At 41.9% G+C, this 15,905-nt stretch overlaps 2 protein-coding genes across 2 annotated transcripts in view; one reads left to right on the top strand and one right to left on the bottom strand.

The window, feature by feature from the left end:
• The window catches only part of CACNA2D3 (calcium voltage-gated channel auxiliary subunit alpha2delta 3), an 899,902-nt gene that overhangs the window by 223,526 nt on the left and 660,471 nt on the right, over nucleotides 1–15,905 (bottom strand). The window lies entirely within an intron of this gene.
• On the top strand, nucleotides 7,672–15,892 carry LRTM1 (leucine rich repeat transmembrane protein 1; the record flags this gene model as incomplete). Its single annotated transcript, XM_027121483.1, has 2 exons — nucleotides 7,672–8,317; nucleotides 13,918–15,892. Coding segments are annotated over 2 exons (1,080 nt in total), but the record flags the coding sequence as incomplete, so codon positions are not given.

The following is a 15,905-nucleotide window of genomic DNA, read 5'->3' as shown; positions in this document are numbered from 1 at the left end:
AAAGAACTGTTCGCAGCAGCAGAGAATTGAAAGGACGAAGGGGAAAAGCCTCCGTGCATTTGACAGCCACATTGTACTTTTCCCCAGTTAAGGCCAAAAACAGACAAACAAATAAACCAAAAAACCTCTCTCAAGAGCTTTCTCTCTGAGTAGATAACCATCTTGAGTTTTAAATAGTATTGCCTGGCCCTGTGAATTCCTCTACCAATTTAACAAAATGTCCTTGACGGATGTTTGCCATATTTTGAAATTCAAGTGTTAGGAAAAAAGAAGGAAGGGATAGAGCTACATTGGAGACTGACCTAGAAGCACCTAAGAAAATGTCAACTCAGCATCCTCTCTGAACTTGACAAGGAGGTTCCTGTCGATTCTAGAGACCCCGTACGCATTTCCACACGGCCAAAGAGCTCTGCATAAGGATGCCTTCTGCAGCACCATTTGTCATGAAAGAAACTGCAACAACTCAAATGCTCGTCAGTATGGGAGGGGCTAAATATTAAATCTGGCATGGCCTCACCATGGAATACTCCATAGAAGTTAGAAGGAATTAATGAGCTCTCTATATAACCATGTGGATGAATCAGTTTTGAGTGACTAGATTATATTGAAAATTAAACATGCCTATGATTATATTTATGTAGTTTTTAAAAAACCACCATGCAAAACATTATGTAGTATGTGTATGTACATGTGTGTTATGTAAAAGTATTTACAGGCAGTAAAGCACAGCAGGTAAGGACCATGACAGACCCTGGAAGCAGACTGCTGGGTTCAAATCATGATTCTACTACTTCTGTGTGACCTTGGGCAAGTGATTTAGCTTCTCTGGGCCTCAGTTTCATCACCTTTAATAGAGGCATAATAATAGACCCCAAATTACAAGGTTAGAAGGACTAAATTAATATATATAAAGCACATTCAATAGTGCCTGTATCAGAACATGAGCTATAAGGCTATTTCCAATTGTTGTTCTTGTTAAGTATTTTTTTAACATCTTTATTGGAGTACAACTGCTTTATAATGGTGTGTTAGTTTCTGCCTTATAACAAAGTGAATCAGCTATACATATACATATATCCCCATACATCCTCCCTCTTGTGTCTCCCTCCCACCCTCCCTATCCCACCCCTCTAGATGGTCACAAAGCACCGAGCTGATCTCCCTGTGCTTTGCAGCTGCTTCCCACTAGCTATCTATTTTACATTTGGTAGTGCATATATGTCCATGCCACTCTCTCACTTCGTCCCAGCTTACCCTTCCCACTCCCTGTGTCCTCAAGTCCATTCTTTACGTCTGCATCTTTATTCCTATACTGCCCCTAGGTTCATCAGAACCATTTTTTAAAAATTTCATATATATCTGTTAGCATATGGTATTTGTTTTTCTCTTTCTGACTTACTTTACTCTGTATGACAGTCTCTAGGTCCATCCACCTCACTACAAATAACTCAATTTCGTTTCTTTTTATGGTTCAGTAACATTCCATTGTATATATGTGCCACATCTTCTTTATCCATTCATCTGTCGATGGACACTTAGGTTGCTTCCATGACCTGGTTATCGTAAACAGAGCTGCAATGAACATTGTGGTACATGACTCTTTTGGAATTATGGTTTTCTCAGGGTATGTGCCCAGTAGTGGGATTGCTGGGTCATATGGTAGTTCTATTTGTAGCTTTTTAAGGGACCTCCATACTGTTTTCCCTAGTGGCTGTATCAATTTACATTCCCACCAACAGTGCAAGAGGGTTCCATTTTCTCCACACCCTCTCCAGCATTTATTGTTTGTAGATTTTTGGATGATGGCCATTCTGACCGGTGTGAGGTGATACCTCATTGTAGTTTTGATTTGCATTTCTCTAATGATTAGTGATGTTGAGCATCCTTTCATGTGTTTGTTGGCAATCTGTATATCTTCTTTGGAGAAATGTCTATTTAGGTCTTCTGCCCATTTTTGGACTGGGTTGTTTGTTTTTTTGTTATTGAGCTGCATGAGCTGCTTGTATATTTTGGACATTAATCCTTTGTCAGTTGCTTCATTTGCAAAAATTTTCTCCCATTCTGACGGTTGTCTTTTCATCTTGTTTATAGTTTCCTTTGCTGTGCAAAAGTTTCATTAGGTCCCAGTTGTTAATTTTTGTTTTTGTTTCCATTTCTCTAAAAGCTGGGTCAAAAAGGATCTTGCTGTGATTTATGTCATAGGGTGTTCTGCCTATGTTTTCCTCTAAGACTTTTATAGGGTCTGGCCTACATTTAGATCTTTCATCCATTTTATTTTTGTGTATGGTGTTAGGGAGTGTTCTAATTTCATTCTTTTACATGTAGCTGTCCAGTTTTTCCAGCACCACTTATTTAAGAGGCTGTCTTTTCTCCATTGTATACTCTTGCCTCCTTTGTCATAGATTAAGTGACCATAGGTGCGTGGGATTGTCTCTGGGCTTTCTGTCCTGTTCCATTGATCTATATTTCTGTTTTTGTGCCAGTACCATACTGTCTTGATTACTGTAGCTTTGTAATATAGTTTGAACTCCAGGAGCCTGATTCCTCCATTTTTCTTTCTCGAGATTGCTTTGGCTATTCGGAGTCTTTTGTGTTTCCATACAAATAGTGAAATTTTTTGTTCTAGTTCTGTGAAAAATGCTATTGGTATGTTGATAGGGAGTGCACGGAATCTGTAGATTTCTTTGGGTAGTATGGTCATTTTCACAATGTTGATTCTTCCAATCCAAGAACATGGTATATCTCTCCATCTGTTTGTATCATCTTTAATTTCTTTCATCAGTGTCTTATAGTTTTCTGCATACAGGTCTTTTGTCTTCTTAGGTAGGTTTATTCCTAGTATTTTATTCTTTTGTGGCAATGGTAAATGGGAGTGTTTCCTTAATTTCTCTGTCAGATTTTTCATCATTAGTGTATAGGAATGCAAGAGATTTCTGTGCATTAATTTTGTATCCTGCAAATTTACCAAATTCATTGATTAGCTCTAGTACTTTTCTGGTAGCATCTTTGGATTCTCTATGTAGAGTGTCATGTCATCTGCAAACAGTGACAGTTTTACTTCTTCTTTTCCGATTTGTATTCACTTTATTTCTTTTTCTTCTCTGATTGCTGTGGCTAGAACTTCCAATACTATGTTGAATAATAGTGGTGAGAGTGGGCAACCTTGTCTTGTTTCTGATCTTAATGGAAATGGTTTCAGTTTTTCACCATTGAGAACGATGTTGGCTGTGGGTTTGTCATATATGGCATTTATTATGTTGAGGTAAGTTCCCTCTATGCCTACTTTCTGGATTTTTTTTTTTTTTATCATAAATGGGTGTTGAATTTCGTTGAGAGCTTTTTCTGCATCTATTGAGATGAGCATACGGTTTTTATCCTTCAGTTTGTTAAGATGGTGTATCACATTGATTTGCATATACTGAAGAATCCTTACATTTCTGGGATAAACCCCACTTGATCACAGTGTATGATCCCTGTAATGTGCTGTTGGATTCTGTTTGCTAGTATTTTGTTGAGGATTTTTGCATCTATGTTCAGCAGTGATATTGGCCTGTAGTTTTCTTTTTTTGTGACATTTTTGTCTGGTTTTCGTATCACGGTGATGGTAGCCTCGTAGAATGAGTTGGGGAGTGTTCATCCCTCTGCTATATTTTGGAAGAGTTTGAGAAGGATAGGTGTTAGCTCTTCTCTAAATGTTTGAAAGAATTCACCTGTGAAGCCATCTGGTCCTGGACGTTCGTTTGTTGGAAGATTTTTAATCACAGTTTCAATTTCAGTCCTTGTGATTGGTCTGATTATATTTTCTATTTCTTCCTGGTTCAGTCTTGGAAGGTTGTATTTTTCTAAGAATTTGTCCATTTTATTGGCATATAGTTGCTTGTAATAATCTCTCATGATCCTTTGTATTTCTGCAGTGTCAGCTGTCTCTTCTTTTTCATTTCTAATTCTATTGATTTGAGTCTTCTCCCTTTTTTTCTTTACGAGTCTGGCTAATGGCTTATCAATTTTTGTTTATCTTCTCAAAGAACCAGCTTTTAGTTTTATTGATCTTTGCTATCATTTCTTTCTTTTTCATTTATTTCTGATCCGATTTTTCTGATTTTTTTCCTTCTGCCAACTTTGGGGTTTTTTTGTTCTTCTCTCTCTAAGTGCCTTAGGTGTAAGGTTAGGTTGTTTATTTGAGATGTTTCTTGTTTCTTGAGGTAGGATTGTATTGCTATAAACTTCCCTCTTAGAATTGCTTTTGCTGCATCCCATAGGTTTTGGGTCACCGTGTTTTCATTGTCACTTGTTTCTAGGTATTTTCTGATTTCTTCTTTGATTTCTGCAGTGATCTCTTGGTTACTCAGTAGTGTATTGTTTAGCCTCCATGTGTTTGTATTTTTTACAGATTTTTTCCTGTAATTGACATCTAGTCTCATAGCGCTGTGGTCGGAAAAGGTACTGAAACGATTTCAATTTTCTTAAATTTACCAAGGCTTGATTTGTGACCCAAGATATGATGTATCCTGGAGAATGTTGCACAAGCACTTGAGAAGAAAGTGTATTCTGTTGTTTTTGGATGGAATGTCCTATAAATATCAGTTAAGTCCATCATGTTTAATGTGTCATTTAAAGCTTGTGTTTCCTTATTTATTTTCATTTTGGATGATCTGTCCATTGGTGAAAGTGGGGTGTTAAAGTCCCCTACTATTACTGTGTAACTGTCGATTTCCCATTTTATGGCTGTTAACATTTGCCTTATGTATTGAGATGCTCCTATGTTGGGTGCATAAATATTTACAATTGTTATATTTCTTCTTGGATTGATCCCTTGATCATTATGTAGTGTCCTTCTTTGTCTCTTGTAATAGCCTTTATTTTAATGAGAATTGCTACACCAGCTTTCTTTTGATTTCCTTTCATGGAGTATCTTTTTCCACCCCCTCACTTTCAGTCTGTATGTGTCCCTAGGTCTGAAGTGGGTGTCTTGTAGACAGCATATATACGGGTCTTGTTTTTGTATCCGTTCAGCCTGTCTATGTCTTTTGGGTAGAGCATTTTATCCATTTACATTTAAGGTAGTTATTGATATGAATGTTCCTATTACCATTTTCTTAATCGTTTTGGGTTTGTTATTGTAGGTCTTTTCCATCTCTTGTGTTTCCTGCCTAGAGAAGTTCCTTTAGCATTTGTTGTAAAGCTGGTTTGGTCGTGAATCCTCTTAGCTTTTGCTCATCTGTAAAGGTTTTAATTTCTCCGTCGAATCTGAATGAGATCCTTGCTGGGTAGAGTAATCTTGGTTGCAGGTTTTTCCCTTTCATCACTTTAAATATGTCCTGCCACTCCCTTCTGGCTTGCAGAGTTTCTGCTGAAAGATCAGCTGTTAACCTTATGGAGAGTCCCTTGTTTGTTATTTGTTGCTTTTCTCTTGCTGCTTTTAATATTTTTCCTTTGTATTTAATTATTGATAGTTTAATATGTGCCTTAGCGTGTTTCTCCTTGGTTTTATCCTGTATGGGACTCTCTGTGCTTCCTGGAATTGATTATTTCCTTTCCCATATCAGGGAAGTTTTCAACTATAATCTCTTCAAATATTTTCTCAGTCCCTTTTATTCCCTCTTCTTCTTCTGGGACCCCTATAATTCGAATGTTGGTGTGTTTAATGTTGTCCCAAAGGTCTCTGAGACTGCCCTCAATTCTTTTCATTCTTTTTTCTTTATTCTGCTCTGCAGTAGTTATTTCCACTATTTTATCTTCCAGGTCACTTATCAACTCTTCTGCCTCAGTTATTCTGCTATTGATTCCTTCTAGAGAATTTTTCATTTCACTTATTGTGTTATTCATCATTGTTTGTTTGCTCTTTAGTTCTTCTAGGTCCTTGTTAAACGTTTCTTGTATTTTCTCCATTCTATTTCCAAGATTTCGGATCAACCTTACTATCATTACTCTGAATTCTTTTTCAGGTAGGCTGCCTATTTCCTCTTCATTTGTGTAGTCTGGTGGGTTTTTACCTTGCTCCTTCATCTGCTGTGTGTTTCTCTGTCTTCTCAGTTTGCTTAACTTACTGTGTTTGGGGTCTCCTTTCCACAGGCTGCAGGTTCATAGTCCCCGTTGTTTTTGGTGTCTGCCCCCAGTGGGTAAGGTTGGTTCAGCGGGTGGTGTAGGCTTCCCGGTGGAGGGGACTGGTGCCTGTGTTCTGGTGGATGAGACTGGATCTTGTCTTTCTGGTGGGCAGGACTGCATCTGGTGGTGTTTTTTGGGGTGTCTGTGACTTTATTACGATCTTAGGCAGCCTCTCTGCTAATGGGTGGGGTTGTGTTCCTGTCTTGCTAGTTGTTTGGCATAGAGTGTCCAGCACTATAGCTTGCTGGTTGTTGAGTGGAGCTGGGTCTTAGCATTGAGATCGAGATCTCTGGGAGCGCCTTCGCCATTTGATATTATGTGGTGCCAGGAGGTCTCTGGTGGACCAATGTCCTGAACTTGGCTCTCCCACTTCAGAGGCTCAGGCCTGACACCTGGCTGGAGCACCAAGACCCTGTCAGCCACTCGGCTGCCAGTGTTGGAGGGTCTCCTGCAAAGGTGGGGGTGGCTGTGGCTCACCACGGGGACAAGGACAGTAGCAGCAGAAGTTCTGGGAATTACTCCTTGGCGTGAGCCCTCTCAGAGTCTACCATTAGCCCCACCCAACAAGACTATTTTGAATTATGGTTTTCTCAGGGTACATGCCCAGTAGTGGGACTGCAATGTTTTTAAAAGGCCTGGAGGGATACACTAGCAAATGGTAGGGAAGAGGGGGGGGCCTGTTGGAAAATATGATGTGGGTGCTCATCAAAGCGAGTTCAACGGTATCAGTAATGCACTGTTACTTTGAGTTAAAGAAAAAAGAGATGAAAGAAATATGGCAAACTATGAATAACAGACAGAACTTTGTAACAGGAACATGGTGTTTATTATATTATTTTTAATGCTTTTCTTTGTTTTTAAAATCTCTTGAATAAAAATGGAGTAGAGCCGGTCATCATTCATGGAATTATTATACCTGCAAAGATGGACATCAATTTGTAAGAATGCTTCAGACCTGCCCTATCCAATATGGACCACTAGCACCGTATGGCTACTTAAATTTTAACTGATTAAAATTAAATGCAGGGCTTCCCTGGTGGCGCAGTGGTTGAGAGTCTGCCTGCTAATGCAGGGGACACGGGTTCGTGCCCCGGTCCGGGAGGATCCCACATGCCGCGGAGTGGCTAGGCCCGTGAGCCATGGCCGCTAAGCCTGTGCGTCGGGAGCCTGTGCTCCGCAACAGGAGAGGCCACAACAGTGAGAGGCCTGCGTACCGCAAAAAAAAAAAAATTAAATGCAAATAAAAATTCAGTTCCTTGGTTGCAGTAGTCACATTTCAAGAGCTCAGCAGCCACATGCAGATAATGGCTACAATATTAAACAGTACATATAGATCATTGCAATGAGCATAGAAAGTCCTATTGGACAGCACTGACCTGCAGCATACATTTAAGAAATGTGAATATCTGAACTCCGTATTATGCTTCTAAACTTCTGGTCCCAGATAATTCTGCTGCATTGTACACAGGGCATGTGCCCCCCAAATTATTTTTTCACATTTCTACTTGATATCCTATTTCATCTACCTTCCAGTTACCTGTGAATTTAAAGGGAAACAAATGCTGACACCACTTACAAACTGGTTCCTATCACAGTTTCTTTCTGTTTGTTGTAGGCGAACTGCTCCTGCTCTCAACTATGATTTTCCTGCTCCCGGTGGTGTGTGGCTGCCCAGAGAGGTGCCACTGTCACTCACCTTCAAATTTTGTAGACTGCAGCCGGCAGGGTCTGGCTGAAGTCCCTTCCGATCTGCCTCCTCAGACTCTAACCCTGCACTTACAAGATAACCAGATACGTCAGCTTCCGGCTTCTGCATTTAAGTCAGTGCCACAGCTCACAGCCTTGAACTTGCACAACAATTCTCTTTCAAATCTGACCTCCGGAGTTTTCCATGGACTTCAGCACTTGCGGGTCTTAAACCTAACCCAGAACTCCCTGCATTCCCTGGAAAGCAGACTTTTCCATTCCCTCCCACAGCTGAGGGAACTTGATTTATCATCAAACAACATAAGCCACCTTCCCACATCCCTGGGTGAGCCTTGGGAGAACCTAACTGTATTTGCGATCCAACAAAACCAGCTTCAGCAGCTCGATCGAGCCCTCCTAGAATCCATGCCCAGAGTGAGGCATTTATTTCTCAAGGACAACCTCTGGAAATGCAATTGCCACTTGCTCAGTCTTAAACTCTGGCTGGAGACGTTTATCTATAAAGGTCAGTAATGCCTATCTGTGTGTTACCAGCCTAGGATGAACCTCATCTGTTCTCTGCATTAGAAGGGATGTTGAGGAGTATTTGAGGGATCCATGTAAGCTTTTTTTTTTTTTTTTTTTCCATGTAAGCTTTTTCACATTGATGTCATTTCATGGTATGGCAAAAGAGGCAAGTGAGTCATTAAAGGGTGTTTAAATTCAGGTATTTAAAATCATCTACAGATACGATTCATGGAGATAACTTTCCACTTTTTTTTTCTCCCCACCCCAACTTTCCAGTCTTTGATTAACAATACCATTAAGTTATTTTTCTGGGAAATGTAGGCCCTTAAGGAAGAGGGAATTTCAATCATCACCTAAATAACTACTCAACTCTGAAATGACACCAAATTTTGATTTTCAAGTGTGATCCAACTGGGGGCATGTTATCTCTCCTTAGGACTTTCCTCCCTTCTTTGTCTGCTTCTGACCATTTGACAGCTGTGAATCTTCCCTGATATTATCCATTCTGCTTTAGCAAACACCACTGTTACTGAAACTGGATACAGTAAGGTACCCTCTCCAAAGGGAACTACTATTTCTTTAACCAGATATCAAAAGCAAAGCAAGAGATCCCAGAACATAAAAGATGAGGGGATCTAGAAATCACTCAGGGGTCAGCAAACCATAGCCCAAGAGCCAAATTTGCCCCACCTCCTATTTTTGTAAATAAAGTTTTGTTGGAACACATCCACACCCATTTATTTACTGTCTGTGGGTGTTTTGCATTATAAGGGCAAAGTTGAATAGCTGGGACAGAGACTATGGCAAGGCTTAAAATGTGAAGTATTTCTGGCTCTTTATAGAAAAGTTTGCCAACCCCTTCTAACTCAATGCTAGCCTATTATCAATGGGAAATGGAGGCCCAGAGATGTTCATGACTTGACCAAGGTCACAAAGTAGAAGCACAGACAGAAGTAGAATGAGTGGCTTTAGGTCTTGGCCCTGCATTCTTTCCTCTACGTCACAGTGTTTCTTTCCTCCTAACTTTTAAGTATCATTCATTCATTCATCCTATACTTGAGTGAATCTTATGTGCCAGGGGCACTTCTAGGCACTGAGAAAAGGTCAGTGAACAAGAAACTCCCCACCATCATAGGCATTACATTCTGACAGTAGAAACATGTTAAAAAAGACAAATATATACCCATGTTCAGATAGCAGTTAGTGCTAGAGGTGGGGTAAGGGGAGAGAGTAATGGGATGGGGGTTCCACTTCAGATGGGAAGGACAGGGAAGGCCCCTCCAAGGAGGTGACATGGGGGAGCAGAACTGAAACAATGAGGGGAAATGAACCATGAGATAACTGGGGGAAAGGACAGCAGTGCGAAGGCCCTGACGGGAAAGTAAGCTTGGCTCCACTGAGGGACAGAAAGAGGGACAAATGAGTGGCTAGAACAGAGGAAGGGAGTGAGAGAGGATAAGGCAGCACAAGTACCCAGGACTTGGGTCATGTTGGAACGTGCAGAATAGGCTGAGACATTTGGATTTTATTTTAGGCGAGATGGAAATCTCTTGAAGAATTTTAGTCAGGGGAACAATATGATCTGATTACATTTTAAAAGGTCACTCTGGTGACTCTAAGGAGAGTAGACCAAAAGCTACAGAAGAAGAAGCAGGGGGATGAGGGAGAAAGTGATTTCAGTCATGCAGGGAAAAGATGATGGTGGCCCAAACCAGAGTGATGAGAAATTATCAACTTTGGGAGATATTTAGAATATTGAACTGATAGAAATTATAATGGGTTGGCATGGGAGATAAAGAAAAGAGAGTATATTATAGGAAATTCAATTTTGTTTTGTCCTTCAGGAGTAACCAGATAAATGGTGATGCCAGTAGCTGATAAGGGGCAGGCTGGGGAATAGGGGAAATGGGTAAGTATGTGTAGGAGGTGGTAAATCAAGAACTCAATGTGGGGCGTGTCAAGTTTGAGATGCCCATTACATAGCCAAGGAGTGTTGTTGAGTTGGTGGCTATATATCTGAGCCTATAATTTGGGAAGATATCAGAGCTCCAGACATGAATTAGGGAATCAACAGAGTCCAGATGGTTGCAGCAGTTACACAGAAGGAAGTGGGAGAGAGCACATGAGTTCAAATAAATAATATTGAATTAAGAATCTCTCTCAACAATAGCCAATAGCTTATCACTAACCAGCTGATCTTCAAGTTGACCTACAACAGAGGCCATATAATGTGACAAAAATCTTTTATAGGAGGTTGCAAATAAAAGTGTTTACATCTAGAGGTGAAGTGGCTTCAGCTATTGTGTTCTAGACTAAATGGTAAGCATAAGCCAAAGCATCAGAGAAAGATGGTTTTCATCAATTAGAAATATTTCTTGACAAAAAATATTTCTCAGGTCCAGGATATTAGAAGCAACATAAGGTATGATATAGCTCCCCCTACTCAGGCACAAACTCACTGGTGATCTTCAGGCAAATTGATGCCCCTCACTAGCCCTCAGTGTCACCTGGTGGAAACGGACAGTGTTAAGCCAGGGAGTTCCTAAGGCCCGTTCTGGTCCTCAGATTCCACAGTGCGGTTCAACGCTCCCTCATGGCGGAGCTGCCCCATCCAGATGACAGTCTTTCTCTGGAGGAAGGCAAAATTTATTTGGGATAACAAGACCTGGGTGTCCCAAAATAACTAAATAAAATCCCCAAGTGAATGTAGGAGACAATCTGACTACTGATGCATTGAATAAAGGCAAAATAAGGGAATAGGTATTGGTCAAGACCTTAGTTCCCACCAAGGGGAAACAAAGTATATGGAGGATGAAGCAGGGGGTTTTGCGGCCTGGAAGTGTCACTCATTGGTTCTGTTGGCCAGAACTCAATCACGAGGCCCCAATCTGACCACAAAGGGTGGGGAAATTTCATCTTCCTGTGGACCCAACAGAGAAAAAACATGCTTTGATGAATACCTAATAATGTCTCCTCCACAAAAACATGCACATAGATTTTGTAATTAGCATTCCTCTCTCTCCATTCATAACTAAACAAATCATCTTTATGCTAACAGCTAACTGTATTAAACATTTATTCTGGGCTAGGAATTGTGCTAAATACTTGACATACTTTATCCAACTGAGTCCTCAAAGCAATCTTGTGAGGTAGATTTCATTATTACCCCAGTCTCCCACTTCCCAGGTGAGCAAGCAGAGGCACAGAATGGTCAAGTAACTTGCTTAGGGTTGCACAGCAAAGTAATGGTCAGACTCAAGATTTGAATCCCATTTCTTCCCAAGACAGGAGTTAAGAGCTGCTAGTGGACAGATGATGAATAATGTGAGTGCTTGGAAAGCTGGAGCTTCTTGCACTGTCAGCTGCTCTGAATCCAGAAGAGACTGAGACCCTCAAGCTATCATCTGCAGATTTGCTTCCTGGGGTCACGGCTGAGGAGATGGTGGTGGAAGGCTGGGAAGTGAGTCCTGGCTAAGGACACAGGAGGCCACGGAGCTCTTGGTGGCCATAACCCCTGTCTTCCAGCAATATCCCAGGCTCTAGTCTGTGTATTCTCCTGGCTCTGTGTCCTGAGGCCATGCCTCCCACCCTAATGCTGAACAGCAGGAAGCCTGGAACTGGAGAAAGACAGAGCTTACCCCTGAAGTTACTGGGTGAACCGCCCCAGTCTAGGTCAGCTGGTGGAATTGCTGGTCCCATGGCAGGTGGCCTTTCTTCCCCTGATGAAAGTCTCAGTGCTCTTTGCCTGGGTTAAATATGGTTACTTCTTCTCAAGCCCCCACACTTCTTTTCTGCTCTCTGGCCTTCTGCTTTACAACCAGCTTCCAGGCAGAGTATTGAAACGGTCTCTGAGACAGGGATCCTTAATCACGGTGCAGCCTGATGGCGCCTTGGGCTCATCCAGAACAGGCACCCCACACCTCTGGCCTCCTGCACCTCAGCTCAGGAAAGGAGAAAATTCCTCTTATCTTTTTGCTTTAGAGTTGAGGCTCTTGCCTCAGGGGATCACTGAAGAAGCCAGGACGGGCCCAAGAGACTCTGGCAATAGGTGACTCAGTTGAAGCAGTAAAAGCAAAAAAGGTATGAGTTGAATTTTGTCATGGCCACTGACCCCAGTGTGACCTGGGCCACAATAACCCCTGAACTGCAAAATGGCCCCATCTACTAATACGGCCATGGTAAGACTCAGCTTATAAGGCTCAGACAGAATGGATGTGAAGGCATTCCCAAAACTCTGAAGTGCTATACAAAGGAAGGTTCTAAAAACATTGAAGTGACAAGCTCCCGCATGGCAACTTCTGGTAGTTTCATAATTCACCTACGATGTGTACAAAGAATCTCCAGTCGAACTTGGCTAAGATTGGTGCCAGGCTTCATGGGGGTGAGATTCTACTGAGAGTCATGTGTTAACTCCACTGACCTCAGGATGTTTCAGAGAGGAGGAAGTAGAGAGAGGCGGTAGGTGTAGCGGGGAAAACTGGGATCACAGGAGAGAGCTGGGTTTCGGTGTTGCTATATCCACTTATGACCTGAATGACCTTGGATAAGAATTACCCATTAGAGCAGAGCTGTGAGGACTTATCTGACAGTGCTTTATAAACTATCAAGTCAGATACAAATAGGATGTTTTCATGGCAAAAAATTTAGTCAGAGAACTTTATCTGCCTGAGGTCAAATAGTAAATTGGTGGTCAAATTTGGCCAGGATGGAATCTGTTAGCCCAGTGTTCTTTCTAGAAGAGAACTTCTAGGCACACAAATTCTTCCTGAACAATAGTAGTCCACACACATGAGGAAATTAATCCCCTTAGAGAGAATGGAAATTGAGTCCAAAAACCCATTAGAAAGTGCGATACTTGGGACTTCCTTGGTGGTCCAGTGGTTGAGACACCACGTTCCCAATGCAGGGGGCTCAGGTTCGATCCCTGGTCAGGGACCTATGGTCCCGCATGCTGCACGGCAAGGCCAAAAAAAAAAACCATTGAGAAAGTTTGGTACTTTAAGTACTAAGTGTTTCGAGGTCTGAGGAGACACGTTAATTGTATTTAATCCCATGAACGTAACTCATATTCCCGTCAAACCTTCAGATACACAAAGCACTCACTCACAGGGCCACTGACCTCCCGGTTTGGCATCACTGAAGAGTGTTGGTAGAGACAGAGGGTCTTTGTAATTAACACATAACATCACAACAAAAGACATTTGTTTTATTTATTTATTTTTTAGCTCTCCAGTGGGAATTTGGCACAATAGGTTTCTTGTGTGGCAGGGCTCATTAGGGCATGCAACAGTGCCCTCAGGCTGGCCTCCAGTGCCCCTTCCTGTCAGCTTTTGCATTGTTATTCCCTTGGCATTTATAAGGTAAAGGTGACTTGGCTTCTAATGAACTCTTGGTCACACATAATTGTCCATTTAGTGTGTGGCATTTTTAGCATTTAGCCAATTTAGAAACCCTAAAATCATAAAATACAATTGTTAAATTTTTTGAAAAAAAAAAGGTGTTTTATAAATTCCATCTGCCTAAGTTTTTACAGGTTGAGGATTTGGGAGTTTGGTTGTATCAGGCTCTGCTATCATTCTTTGCTTTTGTTTCTCAAAGGGGGAATAACAGACAGCATCATCTGTGCCTCACCGGACACCTGGAAGGGAAAGAACCTCCTTAAAATCCCTCACAAGCTGTACCAGCCCTGCCCTTTTCCTTCTCCAGACCTGGAGTCCTCACAGGTGCAGCAGCTAGGTGCTGCCCACCGGGCTGTACCCAGGTCCCCTGAGAGCCACAGCTCAGGGGAGCGAGACCACTGGGAGTGTGAGATCAAACCCAAGCCGAGGCCAGCCAATCTGCGCCACGCCGTGGCCACCATCATCATCACGGGGGTGGTATGTGGGATCGTGTGTCTCATGATGTTGGCGGCTGTCATTTATGGCTGCACCTATGCAGCTATTACCGCCCAGTACCATGCGGGACGCTTGGCTCAGATCAATGAGCCTGCGAAGACAGAAGGAAAAGAGCTGTTTGACAGCTCAATGGCCTGAGAGCTTTCATCTCAAATACGAATAATCATTATAGGCCAGAAGAAAGTTTCTGAGTAGGGCTGATGGTTCACTGTTACTGCCTCATTCTCTTTTTCCAAAAGGAAAAAAAAAAAAAAAAAAAAATGTGTCTGTAAAAAAAGACAGTATTCCTGGGAAGAAATTGATGTTGAGATTTTAAAAAAATACCATAGTTGAAACAGAGATGATAACTTGTGCTCTGTGCCTGAGAAGTTATGACAATATTCTATGTGGGGAAGGCTGTCCACAGAGAAAGGGAAGATACATCTCTTTCAAGGTACTCTTCCCTGCATTAAGTTGCCTTTACAGGGCAGCAGAAATACAAACACGCGTGCCAGCATTCCTGGCAGCTTTGTGGTCCACTCAAAAACTGCCCAATTTTGAGTGCCTGGGAAGAAGTTGGCAACCTTACCCAATGGGCACTGAGTGCTTCTATAGTCCAAGTTCATGATAGACCGGTGATACTTTTAGATGTTAGGTATGTTATATATTTAGCAAAAGTGTCTGTTGGTTGGGAATTTTGTAGCTTGCCACAAGAGTCAGATTATATTTAATTTTCTAAATCAGAAAACCATTTGGGGCTTTCTAGGCCACAGAAGAAGAAGAGGGCTCCATGACTGGATAATGGGACTCAGGCCCAGGGTCTGGGGAAGTTTTCTGATGCAAGGGTAAATAACATATAAACAAACACAAAGAGGATGGGGTGGCGGAATTCGAGGCACTATTACCCAAAGGCCATATCCACCAGGCGATTGGAACCTTCCATTTATAACTCTCACAGCAGGAATGAATTTAGGGTGGGCTGAGAGCGAGATAATGGCTTATGTGTATCTGTATCTATGTACATAGTGTGCAGAGTCCATAGGCTTGTTCAACCACACCCACACATAAACATACTCAGAGCAATCAGTTTACCCACTAATGAAATGCAGCCGCGGCAGGGTGGAAGCCAGCAGCTGTTGACCACCACCCAGATTGTCTACTCAACACTCTGGGATAGGAAGTCAGAGGAAGTCTGAATAGAGTGGGAATTATCAAGAGGCTGGAGATACGTGGGAGCAGCCGTCCTGAACATTATTTAGGCTGGGGTTTAATAAAATCAGGTGTGGCTTGCTTGACTCCACAGACACGGTCCTGAAGAGCTGCATGCAAAGGAAATTTTTGTAAATTGAATCATCATTTTAATGCAGTAGGGGATCTCGCTATTTAAAGGAACTTTTCATGGAATCTTTCTGTAATGGCAATAATTGGCTCCAGATTTATGTATTTTGTAAATTTGCATTTTCTCATGCTAGGATTTCTTAAAGTAGAATCTACCTGCTCTCTCTCTCTCTCATGATGTCCCATCTCATACTTAGTCACCTGTTAGTATTAAAATCATTTTACACAGAGGAGTTAAGGACTTGGCAAAAGCAAGGAATAGCAAATACAGGGCAAGCTGTCCCTCCAGAGGCCTTGACAGACATCATTAATCAATCCCAGCACTCCTCCCTGAGCCCTGATGCACCACAGATGCCTTCTTAAGACAGGCAACCA

The sequence above is a fragment of the Aethalodelphis obliquidens genome, unplaced genomic scaffold (genome assembly GCF_003676395.1).
Source record: "Aethalodelphis obliquidens isolate GAN/ISIS:26980383/991018 unplaced genomic scaffold, ASM367639v1 scaffold22, whole genome shotgun sequence".
Taxonomy (NCBI): domain Eukaryota; kingdom Metazoa; phylum Chordata; class Mammalia; order Artiodactyla; family Delphinidae; genus Aethalodelphis; species Aethalodelphis obliquidens.
This window is presented reverse-complemented; position numbering and strand designations above follow the sequence as displayed.